The sequence below is a fragment of the Castor canadensis genome, chromosome 3 (assembly GCF_047511655.1).
Source record: "Castor canadensis chromosome 3, mCasCan1.hap1v2, whole genome shotgun sequence".
NCBI classification, from domain to species: Eukaryota; Metazoa; Chordata; class Mammalia; order Rodentia; family Castoridae; genus Castor; species Castor canadensis.
The window spans coordinates 36,414,078-36,430,253 of NC_133388.1; the positions used below are offsets into that span (position 1 = coordinate 36,414,078).

The 16,176-nt window shown below is 42.4% G+C and overlaps 1 protein-coding gene across 6 annotated transcripts in view; it reads left to right on the forward strand.

The window, feature by feature from the left end:
- Slc8a3 (solute carrier family 8 member A3) overlaps positions 1 to 15,155 on the forward strand; it is a 139,192-nt gene extending 124,037 nt beyond the window's left edge. For 3 of the 6 annotated variants that reach the window (XM_074067677.1, XM_074067676.1, XM_074067678.1), the window contains exons 4-8: positions 4,220 to 4,237; positions 8,155 to 8,279; positions 8,830 to 8,929; positions 10,518 to 10,793; positions 13,136 to 15,155. In XM_074067677.1, coding sequence (XP_073923778.1) covers positions 4,220 to 4,237; positions 8,155 to 8,279; positions 8,830 to 8,929; positions 10,518 to 10,793; positions 13,136 to 13,512 — 896 coding nt within the window. In that variant the 3' untranslated portion in view covers positions 13,513 to 15,155. The remainder of the gene's footprint in view (positions 1 to 4,219; positions 4,238 to 8,154; positions 8,280 to 8,829; positions 8,930 to 10,517; positions 10,794 to 13,135) is intronic. The other 3 variants (XM_074067679.1, XM_074067681.1, XM_074067680.1) reach the window with 3 other exon arrangements.
- The last annotated feature ends 1,021 nt before the right edge of the window (positions 15,156 to 16,176 follow it).

The window sequence follows — 16,176 nt, forward strand, 5'->3', positions numbered from 1 at the left end:
GTAGCCTGTAAATGTGAAAACTCCTTGATGGGTGGGAAAGAAAAAAAAAAGGAAGTAATGTGATATGTTGCATGCCTATGACCCTTTCCTGCCCTTGTCCCTGCCAACCCCCACTCTCTATCAGAGGCTGAATGGGGAAGGGGAGGGTCAGGGATGGGGCTTGGGGTTGCCATGATTCTCTGACAGTTTTCTGCTGCATTCTTCAAGCTGAATGCTTGCCAGGCTATTCACTTGCAGAGTGGCCCATAGGCCCTCTACCCTTCATGGAGGTAAGTGCATTATCTGCCTATTTCCCAGTTGGGAAGACCATGGCATGGGGAGGTACACCAATTGCCAGAGGCCACAACTTCCAAAAGTGAGAAAGATGGCTCTTGAAGTAGTCCTACAACCTGGAATCCTGAGCTATTCTTCCTCACCTTGGCATCCCACCCACCCCCCTCTTCTCATTTTTATAACCCAAGGTAGGGTATCTTATTCAGACTACTTTGGGATAATGCAACCTCTAAAGCAGAAAATTGAGAGTTTGTGAGAGAAGGAAGTATTCAGGTATGAAAATTTCCCTAATCAATGGGCCTTGGTAAAGAACTTACACTGTGAAGGTCTAGAGTATTGACTCAGAAGTTTTCCAAAAGCATAAACTAATGGTATAGTGGTGCTGATCCCTGAGGGACAGCTGACGGAGGCAGCTGATGGATGGTTCATGGACACCTGCCTTTGCTTGGCATTTGCAAGTGAGAACATCATTCATATCCCTAGATTCCACACCAGAGCAGTGCCCTCTCTCCCTCTTTCCTCAGGACATACATCTCAGCATACCTGCCAGGGGTTCAATCCTAAAAGGCTGACTGGGTTGCAACCAGGGGACATGTAAGGAAGGATTTCTTCCCTTGAAGAAAATGATTGGAAGCCACCAGTTTGAAAGTGTGGGAGTAACAAATGTGTGAATCAGTAAAGAGTGCCTTTGGGAGGTCCCAAGAGAAGAACATTTTGGTTCCCCTTCAAGAGAGATATGCTTGCAGAGAATGCAACAGTGAAATCCACCTATTTGTCCAACAGGGCTGATCATTCTGCAACTACTCATAGTCACATGGCAGGTAGCAGCAGAAAGCTGACAGATCTAAGAGATTCAGCAATGACACTTCCAGAGCTTCTTTACAGGTCTTCTTCTCAAACCTGATTGACCATAATCATCATCATTTGGAGATTATCTGTGGGGAGAGCTAACAGGAGAAGAAGCCCTTTCCATCTGCCACTGATCACCTTCCTCTTGTTCACCAAATAAGATGTTGCCATGAGCCTGACTGCCAGGCAGTGCAGAAGAAAGAAGATGTCTCTCATTTCATTACTTCTCAATCTTTCAGTTCCTACCACCGATATAATTGTCAGAAATCATCTCTGCATATGCCCCACCTCATTCTCACCTCTGTTATGCGTATAGTTCACATCTTCATGATTGGCTAGAAATAGAAGATACCTAAGACTCACATCACCAATTTCTATATTCCCAGCTACTTAGATGCAGATAAAAGCAGGGTGGCTGGAAGGAAGGCAGAAGCTCCAAACAGGAGGAAGGAATTAGAAATTCATTCACGCCTTTATTCTACCAGTAAAGAGATATTCTTTTCTGCCTCATGTAAGAGTCCCTACAAATAGCAGGACAGAGAACAACATAAGAGAAGTCCTGGGCTTTTCAAGAGACCTGACCAAATGCAAATACCTGCGACTACTCCCCATTTGAGGACACCTTCCTTTTTTTACATTGGATTCTTTGTCTATGGAGATTCCAGCAAAACCCTAGTGGAGCCTAGTCCTGGGGAAGGAAATATGGGAGAAGAAGAGCAGTTCAAGCAAGCTATTTTTGTGGCATGGTCACAGATCTCCCAAGGGACCAGATGCCACGATCAAATCTTCCAATCCAAAAATTTTCACTTTCCCAACCTCTTGCCCTATGGTCTACCAGGCTAATTTTCAGTTTCTTCAGTTCTTCCCAGATATTGGCATCAGACCATAAGGTGAAAGGTCATAAAACCTGATCGTCTAGACTGAGAATCAAATGAAAATCCATCCTGATTTGCAGAATTCCCTGCTGTTCTCAGAGTGAGAGGCAGTGCAGTTGAAATTGCTTTTCATTATCACTGCTATATAGGAGAGTCTTAGGCATTTAGAATGGCATAGTCTCTGCATGGTCAAAATAGCAATTGCATTTTAAAAAAAAAAGGACTGAATTTGAAATAGGAGACTTTTTCTGGGTAAGTCAAACAGATTTCAGATGTGATATGGAAAGTTCTGAACAATTTGGGGTAAGTCAAAAAGGAAGGATGAGTAGGAAACACAGTTTCCCTGGAGTAGAGTAAGACCTGGTGTCTAGAAGCAGACTTTTGAAAGCATCATTGTCAGGGCTGTTGGATCCAGGCCTCAACAGAGGGAGTGTCAGGCAGGAAAGGAAAACATTGCCCCCCTAAATGGGGCAGCTTGTTCCTCCTCTTTCCACAGAAACTCACCTTGACAAGTATTTCCTAATTATTCACAGCACTATATTCTTTCCTACTTGTCCCTGGAGTGTCTGACACTGGGGAAAGTTCAGCTTCACCTTCTCTCATCACCCGCATTAGGAAAATGCCCTGGAGGTATTGGGTAATTCAAAGCTGGCCTACCTGGATCTTGCAAATACAGCTGTGACTGCTTAGTGGGAAGTCTCAGATTCATGAAGATGAAGCCTAGAGAATGTCTGGCCTGCCTGGGCACACTAATATGTTGGGATCTCCAGCATCTGCTGAAACTTGGGGGCCAGAAAGGCTCTGCCATGCAGTCCCATGGAATGAACAGAATAAACAATCTCCTTTGATATCTATCTCAATGTAACGGGGAGATCCATTGGTCCATTACATCCTTGCTCTAAATGGAAAATACCAGGAAACGTCAACTGCTGTTCACCTACTTATAAGCTATGCAGATTCTGAGTCTTCAGTGACTGTGACTATGGGATGATGCATCCCAGGTTTGAGTTGCATAGCTAGAGATTATTAGAAGGAACAATTGACAGACATCTTCCACATATATACACGTATTCTTTCCTTTCCTCGTCAATCTCCATCAGTCACCAGATGCTCCAGGGGTACATGGCAGGGTGTTTCCAGACTTTCATCTGAGAAGTGCCAAAGAATAAAATGTACTATGACACCATCAAGATGAAAATGCGATGTGTCATAGGATTTTTTTTTTTAATTTCTGGGCCTTGAAGTCTAAGAAAGTTTAGTACTTACTACAAATTAAGTGGCTTGGGACAACCTTTTAGGTATATCTTTAACTCAGTTTCCAAGGTCAATCTACAGATCTTGTATTTATCATCTCCCATCTCCTTGTAGTTCTTGGTATGACAGTCTCTCTGTTCCAGAGTATCTAATACTGATTTCACCTGCCCTGCCCTTTCTGGAACAAAAAGATCACCACACAGAGATGTAGCATCATAGGATCTATCGAAAAGACAATTGCCAAAATAGACAGCAAACAACAAACCTTTATAGAACACTACTAAATGTGGGGACTTTGCTGGGCACAGGCAGCACAAAATGGGATGTAGCTATAAAAGAAGACAAACCATTCTAGGAAAGCATACTATAGGACTTGTCTTTTCACAATATATTCTTTTAGGAGAGATCACATGGTAGCTAGGATACCATTTGTGGCTACAGTAACCCTCTAAGCACTGAGAAATGGAACATGATCTAATTGCAAGGTTAGAGTTAGCATCACAGAAGTGTGCACTGTTCCACTCTTGTTCCCTGCTACCTGGTGTCCTGAGCTCCCATTCAAGCCTGATGGTCATACCACTTATAAGCCAGTTACTCTAACAGGGTTGTGACCAAAACAGTTTCATCATAACTGGATTCTCTTTCTTTTCAGAATGGATCACAAGTGACCAACTCAGTCTCTGTCCCACCCACTTGATTCCCCCATCCCTAGCTCTCAGGGTTTCAGGGAAGATGTGGGAATAACTTTCCTGACTGCCTGGCAGCCTTTCAGCTGCTAACAGGTCTTGCTGCTGCAGTTGCTGGCATGCTCCAAATGCTGCTTTGTGCATGTATTCCTGAGCTCTCACCTACTAAGCTGACTGCTTTCCTTGTGCTCCCAGAACATAGCCTGAGGATACTTTCAAGATGGGACCTTAATGCTCTTTCCTTTTCTTTCTTCCCTTTGTCTGGTATCCATTTGCAAACAGCGCTCCTGTTATCTCCAGGTAAGAAGTGTCTTTCCCCTCTTTTCAACTTCTTGCCAATGCCATTATTGAGTTTAAGATCAATGTCCATTGATTTACTTACTAGGAACTACAGGCTCAAGTTAGCCTGACAAGTTTTCCCAAGGTCTGGGAGATTTATTTCCCCACATGAAGTAATTTTGAGGAAGCAGACAATTCTTTGAGCCTCATTTCTGTTAGGGAATATGGATAAATGCATAGCAGAACCTCTCTGGGACCAGGAAGGCAAACTTACCAAGGAGACGGCAGGAATCTCTTGTGTCTTAATTCACCTACATCTCATGTTGTTTGGAAAGAGAGGGTGGGAGTCTGACCTGGAATCTCCTAATAGAGTTGTGATGGGATTCAAAAGGAAATACAGATCTCAGGGGATCCAGAGGAAAATAATCAAGAGCTACAGTGAGAACATGAAAAGCATTTTAGAAATCTGGAATTTTACTGATCCTGGAGCTCTTCTAACTCATCAGGATTTTGGTTCATTTTTCATTGATTCTTAAATTCACATGTGTCATAAACAACAAGAAGGGGAATGTGAACAATGCTCTGGCTAAAATATACTTTACAGACTTTATTCTGGAGAGACTGTCATGCAGAATCTAGATCCTGTGTAGGATATATGCCTACTTTGACAGTATGCTTACATGAGTGGAAACCAGTCACAAACCACATCCAACTTGTGAACAGAAAGGAAAGCATTTCCCCATATCTGGCAGTACTATAACTCTTGATGCAGGTACAGTGGTCTCTACAAAACAGTTTCAATGTATTTTAAAAGAACATCTTACATTTCATCAGTCCTTCAAACATATTATAATTTTAAAGTCATTTAAGAGGTAAATTGTATTACAGAATTCGTTGGTATTCAAAGTTACCTATGGGCTATACTCTATACTTAGAAAGAGGCAATGTATACAGTAAGGTCATTTGCCTCCTTGCAGTCTTAAACAAAAAATGTAGGTAATTTCTAAATTTTCCTTTTGTGAAAAAAATTACTTTGTCTCCCTTGGCTTCTCACTTCCTTTTTACACCAAGAGGATAAGGGTTACCCAACCCTATATTCTTCATTCTTCTCTTAGGGTGTATTGATCTTATAGCATTGGGTCTTTCTTTTCTACTTTGCTTATTCTCTTACATGTGAAGATATTTAGGTTTCTTTGTTCAAGATCTTGCTTGCACACTACACTCATATACACACAACAAAGACTGTGACTTAATTTAAGCTTCATTATACTTTTAGTATACTTGCAAACACCAGGAGAAGCAAAAATGGGGGGGCAATTTTTCTCCATATTTGAATCTGTAAGCCTTTAATTTAAGAGCCCTTGAAATAGACTTTAAATCCATTAGAAATCTCAAATCCTTATTTTGATTCTGTGGGAAGACAGGCCAACATAATTAACAATGTCTAATGGTTAAGGGCAGAGTCAACATGTTCATCCTGAGCTACTCCACCAAGTTCAGTGGCCTTGCAATAAAAGTTCTGGCTATTTCACCTCACTTCTTTATGAGGGTGCCCGAAGAACATCCACAACCTATTCCTGTCTGACCTGGAAGCCACTTGGATTTCCCAATATTTGTCCAATCTTCCATCTTATTCATATTGTACTTCTCTTGCCCCCTATTCTCTCTCTCTCTCTCTCTCTCTCTCTCTCTCTCTCTCTCTCTCTCTCTCCCATTCCTAAAACTGAGAGTTTGTCAGTCTTCATGTAAAGATCACCTATCCTTTATTGTCCTAGCTTGAAATTCTAAGAAGCCACATAAACGAGTGATCATAATCACTATAGTCTTTTGAGACTAAACATTCTCTTGAGAAAAATAGTTTAATTTGAATTTAAAGTAATGAGCATCATAAAAATAGGAAAAGGCAGGATTACTGCCAAGCTAAAACACTAAATTAGAATTTATATAAAGGCATATGAACTAATGAACAGATATATACAAAGTGCCTCTGTGGGGCTGTAGGAGACCCAAAGGTACAGAAATGGTTATATGCCAAAGGAATGTTTGCAAAAAGCTAGATGGAAAAAGTGACTGTCACTACAGGGGTGGACAGGTCAGTAGGCAGATCAATAATCTGTCAGATAGATATGGTGCTAGATTGATAGCTAGACAAAGGGTTAGGCAGGTACACTTATATGTCACTGGAGAGCACATTATATTGGTATAAAGTTCTTGTGGCACATGTAAAGTATGACATGGGTGAACTAGGGAGGGAGGTGTGGAATAACATTGTCACTGCTAAGACGAGCAGTGTAATATAGTGCCAAAACCTTCAGGTAGAGAAAAAGACTACCTATTCTTTTCAGGAATCTATGAAACACTTTGTAAGGACTTTTTCCCACAGTGGCCCTCAATCTCGTTTCTAGGAATGCTGGCTCATAAGAAGCCAAACACCTAGATGCACTCAGATTGACCTTCAGAGTTTACTAAGCAGAGACTCATTCAATGAAGTAAGGAAAGTCAAGCTGCTGGAGAGTATCTGAAGACTAGGAAATATACAGAAAGACATAGAAATAATTGTTTCCAAAAGTGACCACCAACAGTAGAGGGGAATAGCACCACGGACAGCTCCCCAATAGTTTGGTATTGTCTTATGTTTTGTGTCAGAAACACTGATTAAAGCACCACACCAAGTTCAGGAGTCAGAGCCTGAACATTCACAGACCATCTTCATCCAGATCAACTAAGAAAATCCTTACATAAGATGTAAGGCTCCCTGTTTGGTAACTTATACCCTTGGCTTACAGTCTTCTCAGTGAATTCCTTTCACTGCAACCTCAAGAGCTTAAGTCTCTCCTTTCCCCTCCCTTCACCAATTCCCCAGCTATAGAGAAAAGAAGACCTTCTTGGCCTCTGACCCATTTTGTCCTTGAGATTCTCCAAGGACTAGAAGATTCCCCTGGGAGGTTTACTGTGTGGAATGAAAGCAATTAAGTAGACGAATAAAAGAAGTAATTACATGTGAGAATGTGGACTGGGATAGGAAGATGTTTAAATGAGCTCTGAAAGAAACAGGCTGCCAAGAACGATTTTCTAATCAAAGGGGAATAAAAAGATTCAATCTCTATTTCACTCTAATCCAGAAAACATGTCTTCATGGTGAAGTGATCTTAAAATGGACTCACCAACTGAAGCAGGAGCAGTGTCTAACTGTTCGACATGAGAAGGGAACATTGGCGAATAAGTCAAGATGCTGGCCTCAAAATAAGATAAAGGAAGAACTCTATTTTATTTTGATTTTGAGCAAGTGTTTGTGTTCCATAAGAAATGTACCTGATTTGTACAGAAATCCTGGAGATCTTTCAGTGGAACACCATGAAGCTTTTTGGCAAATCTTCCAAGGTTCTCATTGTGAGGATACTATTCACTTGTATGAAATATAGATATCCCTGGAAACAACCCCCTTTCTTTTTCATAGAGGGGACTGGGCCAACAATGTTGGAAACAGATGTTAATGTCAACCAGTAGACATTCCCTTTAGATAAATATGCCTCCCAGAACTCTTATATGAAGTAGTTGAACAAACAAACAGGCTCAACAGTTCAAAATACTTAAAGGTCAAGAGATTTGGATTTTCTTTCCAGCTCTCCAATATCTCTCTGAATGACTTGGCAACTTCACTTGGTGCTATTTCTTGGGAAGTCTTTGGGTAAGATTGCCCACCAATTTCTTTTTCAATAGGAAAAGAAATGCTTATTTCAGGCCTACCATGAACTCTTTCATTGTCTGATGGTCATAAAGGTTTTAGTACTTCACAGAGAGAGGCTTTAAAAAGTATGCAAAGCATCCAATCCCAAACTATTTGCTTTGTACCCACTGCCCGTATCTAATACTGTGAGCTTTAGGATTCCAGGGAATGGAAAAGATGCTAAAGTTAGTCTGATTTTCTTTTGTTGCAGAGGTGACAGACAGGAAGCTGACTGTGGAGGAAGAGGAGGCCAAGAGGATAGCAGAGATGGGAAAGCCAATATTGGGTGAACACCCTAAACTAGAGGTCATCATTGAAGAGTCCTATGAGTTCAAGGTCAGGCCATCAATGAGGTCTAATTAAATAATAGATTAATTAGGATAGAGGATGGAAAATATGGAATTTTGTCCCAATTTCTCCACTGAATAAGTGAAGTTGAAACTGAACAAATCACTTACTCACCCAGGATCTCCTTTCCCCAGTTGTAACATGTAACAAATAGTGCTGGCTGTTTTGTATGCTAGAATGTTATAAGGAAATATAATATAAAATATGGAATAAATGGGTTAGAAAGCCCATAGATGTACCATCACAATCATTTAACTGTATTATTAAAATACTAAAACACACTACTTCAGGGCAAGGTTTATTGACACCATATCCTTATTCTCTGTTGTATTGCTCTGAATACCCAATGGTCAAAAGTCACAACCAAAGAAAAAGGAAATATAAGGATTTCCCCAGAAGATGCCACCCAAGGCCATTCCATGCATAACTTTAAGAATCCCTGGAATGAAGGGCATCATTGAGTCCTTTAAAGCACCAGACTCCTTATTGTTTCTGAGCATTCTAACCTCATGATTCCAAGTCTTTCTCTCCCTGACAGACTACAGTGGACAAACTGATCAAGAAGACAAACTTAGCCTTGGTTGTGGGGACCCATTCCTGGAGGGACCAGTTCATGGAGGCAATCACTGTCAGTGCAGGTAAGAGGAGCTCAAAATGGCCTTACTGGGAGACATGGACAACCCCTGAGAGGGAAGAGCATAGGTCCATCAGCCGCTTACCAGGTCCTAGGAGGACCCTGGGTTCAGTCTTCCCAGCTTTGGTCATAGACATTCACCTGCTTCACAGGGTCATGTTGGAAGAGATTCATAGGGTAACAGCAAGAGCATAGCCATGTCTGGCTTCAAATCCTTCAAATCCGATTCTGCTATGTGAGCTAAAGCAAGTATCCTATCTGACTTCAATGTATCCTATCATTGCCTTTCTCAGAAAGGCAGAGAGGTACAGAATCAAATATAAAATAAGCACCCAATAAATTCTGTTTTCCATCATTCCTCCCTCTCTCATTAATTTGGTCTCCCTTTTCATAAAGTAAAATGGAGGACAATTCTGGTTTACAGATGTGAGGGCAAGAGTTTGCAAAATGCTTTGCATTGACTTGGAAAAATCTTTACGCTCTCAAAAATCTCTAAACTTCTCTTGGCATTTACTGACAGGCTCCTCCTTAGTGACCCACAGCACAACAGGAGTCTCAGAGGCCTACAGATGTGTTAGGATGAGGACAGATAGGGCCTCCAAACCACCTAGATTGACTGTCAACACCAGGCCTCCTTGTACTGCTGAGAATTACTGGCTTTGTCTTTTTTCATGAGGTATTGTTGTCATAGCAACCCACAGGGCCACATCCCAAAAGCCCCAGAGCCAAAAAGTACAGCCATGAAGAGAGGTTTGCTGCTGCTGCCGCCCTACATGCACATCGATCCTTCTAGTGCCCTTTCTGATGACCTATGTCCCTCAAGAGACAACAAATGGAATATAGGCTACATAATCCACCCTCCTCCTTTTACAAATGAGGGAACTGAGGTTCAGAAGCCCCAGGTTAAGGTTTTCTTCATGCACAGCTGGAATTAGAACCCAGATTCCCGACTTCTTCAAAATCCAAAACATTACAGAGGTAGCCCTGAGTGTAGCACCAGAGAGCCTCAGCACATCCTTTCCTGGGATGCTGATTTGATGACTTTGTCCATACTTCCTGACAAGGACAATTGGGGCCCATTCCTGCTCTGTCCCATGGGATATTTGGAGGATGGTACTGGCTGTCTTGTGTACTTACATGATCTGGAGTGACAACTGTCCCTCTGGGGATAGATAATGACCAGAATCATGATGCCTATTGCAGCAGTCAGGTTAGAAAATTTGAGAGGAGCCCTGTTGGCATCAAGTAGAAAATGAGCACACAACTAATTTTGTTTTCTTTCCTAGCCAATCAAATGCAGCTGGTTCCAGCCCCCTTTCTTTTTCTTCTACTCTTTTGTTCTTGTGTGCTCCTGCCCTCTTTCTCTCTTCTTTTCTTTATTTCCCTGGTCTCTCAAACTGACTAATGATAAATTTGTATTCCATTCCCCAACTGTTTTCTTATGCCCATGCCCTGTGGTTCATCAGCTGTCCAGACAGAGGTAGAGTCTCACTTTGGCCAAGGATGTCTATAATGTGGGTTGGACTTGACTTTCTCATGAATAAGGATCTAACCTTGCTGGCCTTTCTTGGGCCTGTTTATCTTGTCTCCAGCAGGGGATGAGGATGAGGATGAATCAGGAGAGGAGAGGCTGCCGTCCTGTTTTGACTATGTCATGCACTTCCTGACAGTCTTCTGGAAGGTGCTGTTTGCCTGTGTGCCCCCCACAGAGTACTGCCATGGCTGGGCCTGCTTCGTGGTCTCCATCCTCATCATTGGCATGCTCACCGCCATCATTGGAGACCTGGCCTCCCACTTTGGCTGCACCATTGGTCTCAAGGATTCAGTCACAGCTGTTGTTTTTGTGGCATTTGGCACCTCTGTACCAGGTGAGAGTGAGAGGAGCTTGAGTTTGCAAAGAGGATATTTCCTGGTTCAAATGATCCCTCTTCTCTGTGTCATTTTCTTCATCAGATCTGAGCTTAACAGAGCCTCTGCTCCTACAGTACACAAAAGACAAAGAGATTAATGATATATTAATAGTGGTATCCAACATTTCCTGAACACTTTTGATTTGATAAACACTATGTATGCTAAACAATTCATACGTTCAATTCCTGCAATGCTCACCATAACCCCATTAAATAGGGAAACTTATTGTCTCCATGAAGCAGATAAGGAAACTGAGGTCCACCAAGGTTAAGCTACCTGCTAAAGTAACTATTCCATTTTCTTGGCCTCAACATTACATTAATAGGACACAAACAATGTAATTTAAACAGTATAGATACTGACCTTCCATTTAACTCTGGCAGTCCCTGAGAGACTGAAGATTAGCCTGCTTGAAGATGTCACAGTAGAAATGCCCACAGGTATTCTTTGCCTCCTTTCCTTGTATGGAAAACTACTTGCGTGAACAAGGTGTCTCCCAGCAGGACAGGCAAAGGAAACCCAGTGAGATTTGTCTTTTCAGAGGGTGAATTACATATTCTTTTTACTTTATTCTAAACACCCAAAGACAAACAGTAGTAGGCATTATTAATTCATTCATTAGACAAATATTTACTGAGTTCCTGTCATGCCTGGTACAATTATTGTGCTATTCATCAGGACTGTTACAAGAGGGAAGAAAGATGTGTTTACTTCACCCTGAGTTTATAATCTAGTGAAGGAGACTACATTTGAAAACTCTTACTAAAACCATCTCAATATATTCTATGAAGAAAATGTGTAAAACAGGAAGACTTGGGCTATGCTGGGGTCAGGGATGACTTCCAATGGAAGTTGATGGAAGCTGGCCCTTAATGACAAGTAGGAGTTAGCAGGTCCAAAGGGCTTGCATTAGGTCAGGTTCCTTACTTGATTCAGTTAAGGTTTCCAGGGCATCTATACTCTGAAATCTTTCCAGCAAAAGGTGCCCTAATGAGAAACAGAGGACATTCTCCTACTGCAGGGTTGGCCTGAATCTTATCAGTCCAGTCTGCTAAATGGACCAAGGGAAACCCTCTCCATACCAAGGAACATACTCTTCTGTAGAGTAAATGAACCTACATCACACGCTAGGAGAACGAACCTATTCTCCAAACACCAGAACAGACCAGTGGGATGATTTGTATATTACTGCTGCAAGAAGTTTGGCTGTCTTGGAAGGGAATCAGGTTATGAGAAACTGGACGGTGTTTTGGATGAGATGTTCTGTGATATTGCTCTCCAAGTGTTGAGAAATCTAAACCATCAGAGGGAACGGAGTGGGAATGGGGAAAAGAATAGGTGTTGGATGAAATAACAGAGAATCAGAGACGAAACTACAAGGTCATAAGCAAGAAAGAGAAGAGGTTTTCTCTGAAAAATCAGACAAAATTGGCAATGATGCAACAAGGCAGGACAAATCAAGCAAGGAGATAGCTCAGGCCACTTCCAAATCCTAGAAACTGGTCCAAAACACAGCTGGCAGCACTAGGGCTTTAGGAAGGTTATTCTATGGCCCCTGTATCTGATTGCATGGCTTTGGCTGACAGTCTGGATGTAGGTAGATGGAATGAAAAGGGCTCTTACATGAGGGTTTTAGGGTCAAGTCTCTGGCCAACTTCCTATGTGACCTAGCATAGATTCCTTGGCTGTAAAACAAAAGGGTTGGGCTAGATGTCCCTGGCACTCTTCCCTGTGCCTACAATATGTTCCAAGATCTAAAGCCAAACATCCTTCAAGATCCTGTGATCCACATACTAACGGCAAAAGTAGAGCCCATCTTTGTTGAGTCCACAGCTCACCCTGGACATCTCTGTCACAGTTCTCCAGCATGTCTCTGTTCCACAAAATCAGTGCAGTTCTGAGTCCATAGGCATTGCTCAGTCACTGTCAGAGTTAAGTGAGTAAATGCTCCATGTGACAATTATAATCAGACATCTACTCTAAGCAGCTTCCCAGGATGTCAAAGTTCCCTGGGAGACATTATGAGATGGCCAACTCTCTTATTGAAAAATTAGTTAAAGGAGATCAATAAGCCTACTGGTAAATATCAGGACTGGAATGGCTCTTGTTCCTTCTGCAGACAAGGAACAGGAAACTCAGACCAGTAATGTGACTTGCCCAAGGCTACACAGCTCATGAATGCCAAAGCTGGCAGCAGCCCCTTAGCTCTTGCTGCTAAGCTGCCTTTGGTACTTACTCAAAGACAAGCCCTGCACATCTCAGGTTCTCACTGCTCCCATTTATCTCTTTTCTTTTCCAGATACATTTGCCAGCAAAGCTGCTGCCCTGCAGGATGTGTATGCAGACGCCTCCATTGGCAACGTCACAGGCAGCAATGCTGTCAATGTCTTCCTGGGTATTGGCCTGGCCTGGTCCGTGGCTGCCATCTACTGGGCCCTGCAGGGACAGGAGTTCCATGTGTCAGCTGGCACACTGGCCTTCTCTGTCACCCTTTTCACCATCTTTGCATTTGTCTGCATCAGTGTGCTCTTGTACCGACGGCGGCCGCACCTGGGTGGGGAGCTTGGTGGCCCCCGTGGCTGCAAACTTGCCACAACGTGGCTCTTCGTGAGCCTGTGGCTCCTCTACATACTCTTTGCCACGCTAGAGGCCTATTGCTACATCAAGGGGTTCTGAGCCACAAAATAAGGCCTCCTTCAGGGCAGGTCTTGGACTTTTCCCAAGAGAAGGGCATTTCCCACCAGTGACCTTTCCAGGCTGAGCAACCCTGGAGAGGCAGCATCAGCACCTGAGCCCCAGGAACCGCACCTGACGTAGGCCCTGGCAGTCCACTGAAATGGCAAAGTCTTAATCGCGCAGAATGGAGGAAACACTCACTTTCCAAAGTATTTAAATACAAACCAACAGCAACAAATCCACCTCTATCCCATCCTCCCACTCATGACTCTGATCCACAGTGAAGATCAGACCCTTCTGTTCTGCCTTCCAACTATTCCTTTGCCTCTAGTTTATTTGGGGGTGCAATTTCTCTGTCCAGTGTGATGCCTGTGATCTCTCTTTCTGCTGGTGAGGCATGAGAATGATTCACATCCACATGGCTGGTTTGGGGTGCTCTTTTCATTGCAGTCATTACTGTGGTTGCCTTCGTTTTCCATCAGGTTTTGCTTATTGTCTTGTCTTGTTTTGTTTGTCTTGTCTTTCTGAAGTCAGTGACAAAGGTGCCCTGAAGGGACTCCAGCTCTGAGCTGACAAATAGAGGCATGAACTTTCAGACTCATACCCTCCCATTCTCACTGGGTCTCAGCCACCTCTTTGCTCCATCTCCTTTTTACTGTGAGTTCTTTGGAGAACTGACAGCATTTGAGAGGAAGTAAGCTCACATACCAACTTGGGGAGAAAGAGAAGCTTTATCTACTTGCATTGAACTCAAATCAAAACCACAAAGCAATTAAGCAATTATCATCTTCCATGTCCTGGATGTGTCCGTGTCTATATGTGTGCCCTTCTTGCAGAAAGACCACCAAGTGTGAAATATGGGACAAAAAGAGTAATGGCACACTACAAAGGGCAGCTGGGGAAACAAAAGGGGCACATGCCTTCTCCAATATCCTTGGTTTTGTATCAGAAGCAGGAGAAAAGAGGTGTCCAACTAGCGAGATCTTTAAGGAAAAAGATTATATTTAAAATGTCAGCGTTTCTGAGAAATGTCAGCATCACCACCCTCTTACTTGCTAGTGCACTATACTAAGAGGGCTGACTAAATGCTAGAATTTGGAGGTTTGTAAGAGAACAGGGGTTCCTTTCTCCTCTCCTGGCCCTCAGGCCACATTTGAAAGCATTTTCACAAGATAGGAACTGGAATTCCTCATTTTTCCAAGTTTCTACTTGCTTTTAAACTCACAAAGCTCTTTTTCCATCCTGTGGGACATTTCTAGCCACCCCCCAACCAGAATCCTAGTCACCATAATTCCATGAAACCTGGGTTTATAGAAAAAGAGATTGACATGCCCTATGGACCTTTTCCCAATAAATTTTGAAAGAACCTGGCTTTAAAACACACATACAAACACCAATAAACACACATACAACATCGCCACAAAACTGCCCACAGGTCTTTAGGCTTTCTGCATTGACATAAATACATTTTCTAAGGGGGAAAAATTAAAAAATACAACACCTGTTTAATTTTAAACACGTTTTTTAAGAAAAAATAACTAAAAAAGAAACAGTGCTTGTGTCATAAGGTATGTTGACAGTTGCCAGTGGAAATGTTGGGTTGGTTTACAAAAATAAAAGCTCTACTTATATCTCTCTACATACATCTTGATTTTCCTGTGTTTCTTCAGTGACTGGTCCAGGGGTCTCTTCTGAAGCAGGTGCAGTTGAGGCGAGAGTGTCATCTTCTATCACACTCAGGTGCTAATATGCCAGACAGTATTTTTTAAGCAAAAACATTTCAGGGAAATTCCATCTGTCAAAACATGGACTTTACAAAGTGGGGGACATTAGCAGTAAAAGCTGTGATGATACAGAAAAAGATTTTTGTATTAGAAAGAAATCAGGCTTCCAGCTAGGAAATCAGTGCCCCGTATTTATTTGACAGACATAAATTCAACACTTATTTGCTCATTCATGCAGTAAACACACTTTGAACACTTTCCATGTGTTGAGCTATATTTGGGTGATACAAAGGAAAGTAAGATACAGTTCCTGATCACAAGAAAAAGTTCAGAAAAAGGAAGCAAAACTTCTTTTAATTAAGTTTCTTTGGGTTATAGAAACAGAAACCAATTAAAACAGTTCAGAGAAATAGAGGAGGACAGCACTGTTAAGGCGCTTGGTAAGGGGATCTTATGTAACCCAAAGCAAGAAGCATAGCCTGGCCACAGGGGTCTAAAAGCCTTCAGGAATCAAGGCTACTCACCTTGATTCAATCAAGGCTACTGCCTCCCCCATACCATGTGATTTCTCCTGTCCTTCCTTCTCCCTGCCTGTAAAGCCCATCCTTTTCATCTGTCTTCCAAGGGGCTTCCTTTGCTTGTCTTACACACAGCCTGGCACCGTTACCAGCTCTGATGCTATTTCATGACCTCACAGCTCTGCTCTCAACTGTTGCAGTGGTTTGGTCTCAGGTGTACTGTGATAGTTGCTGAGAATGTTGGCTCATGTGATCGAAGCATGAAAGTTACACACAATGGGAAGAGCAAGAGAGCAGAGTTTTATATAAGCAGAGAGAAAAAGAATAGAAAAGCTCCCATATACATGGGAGGGGTCTCAGGAAGGCTGAACCCTCAAGGCTCTTTTCTAGGAGTTTTTGTAAGCATTTTATTTCTTAGTTGA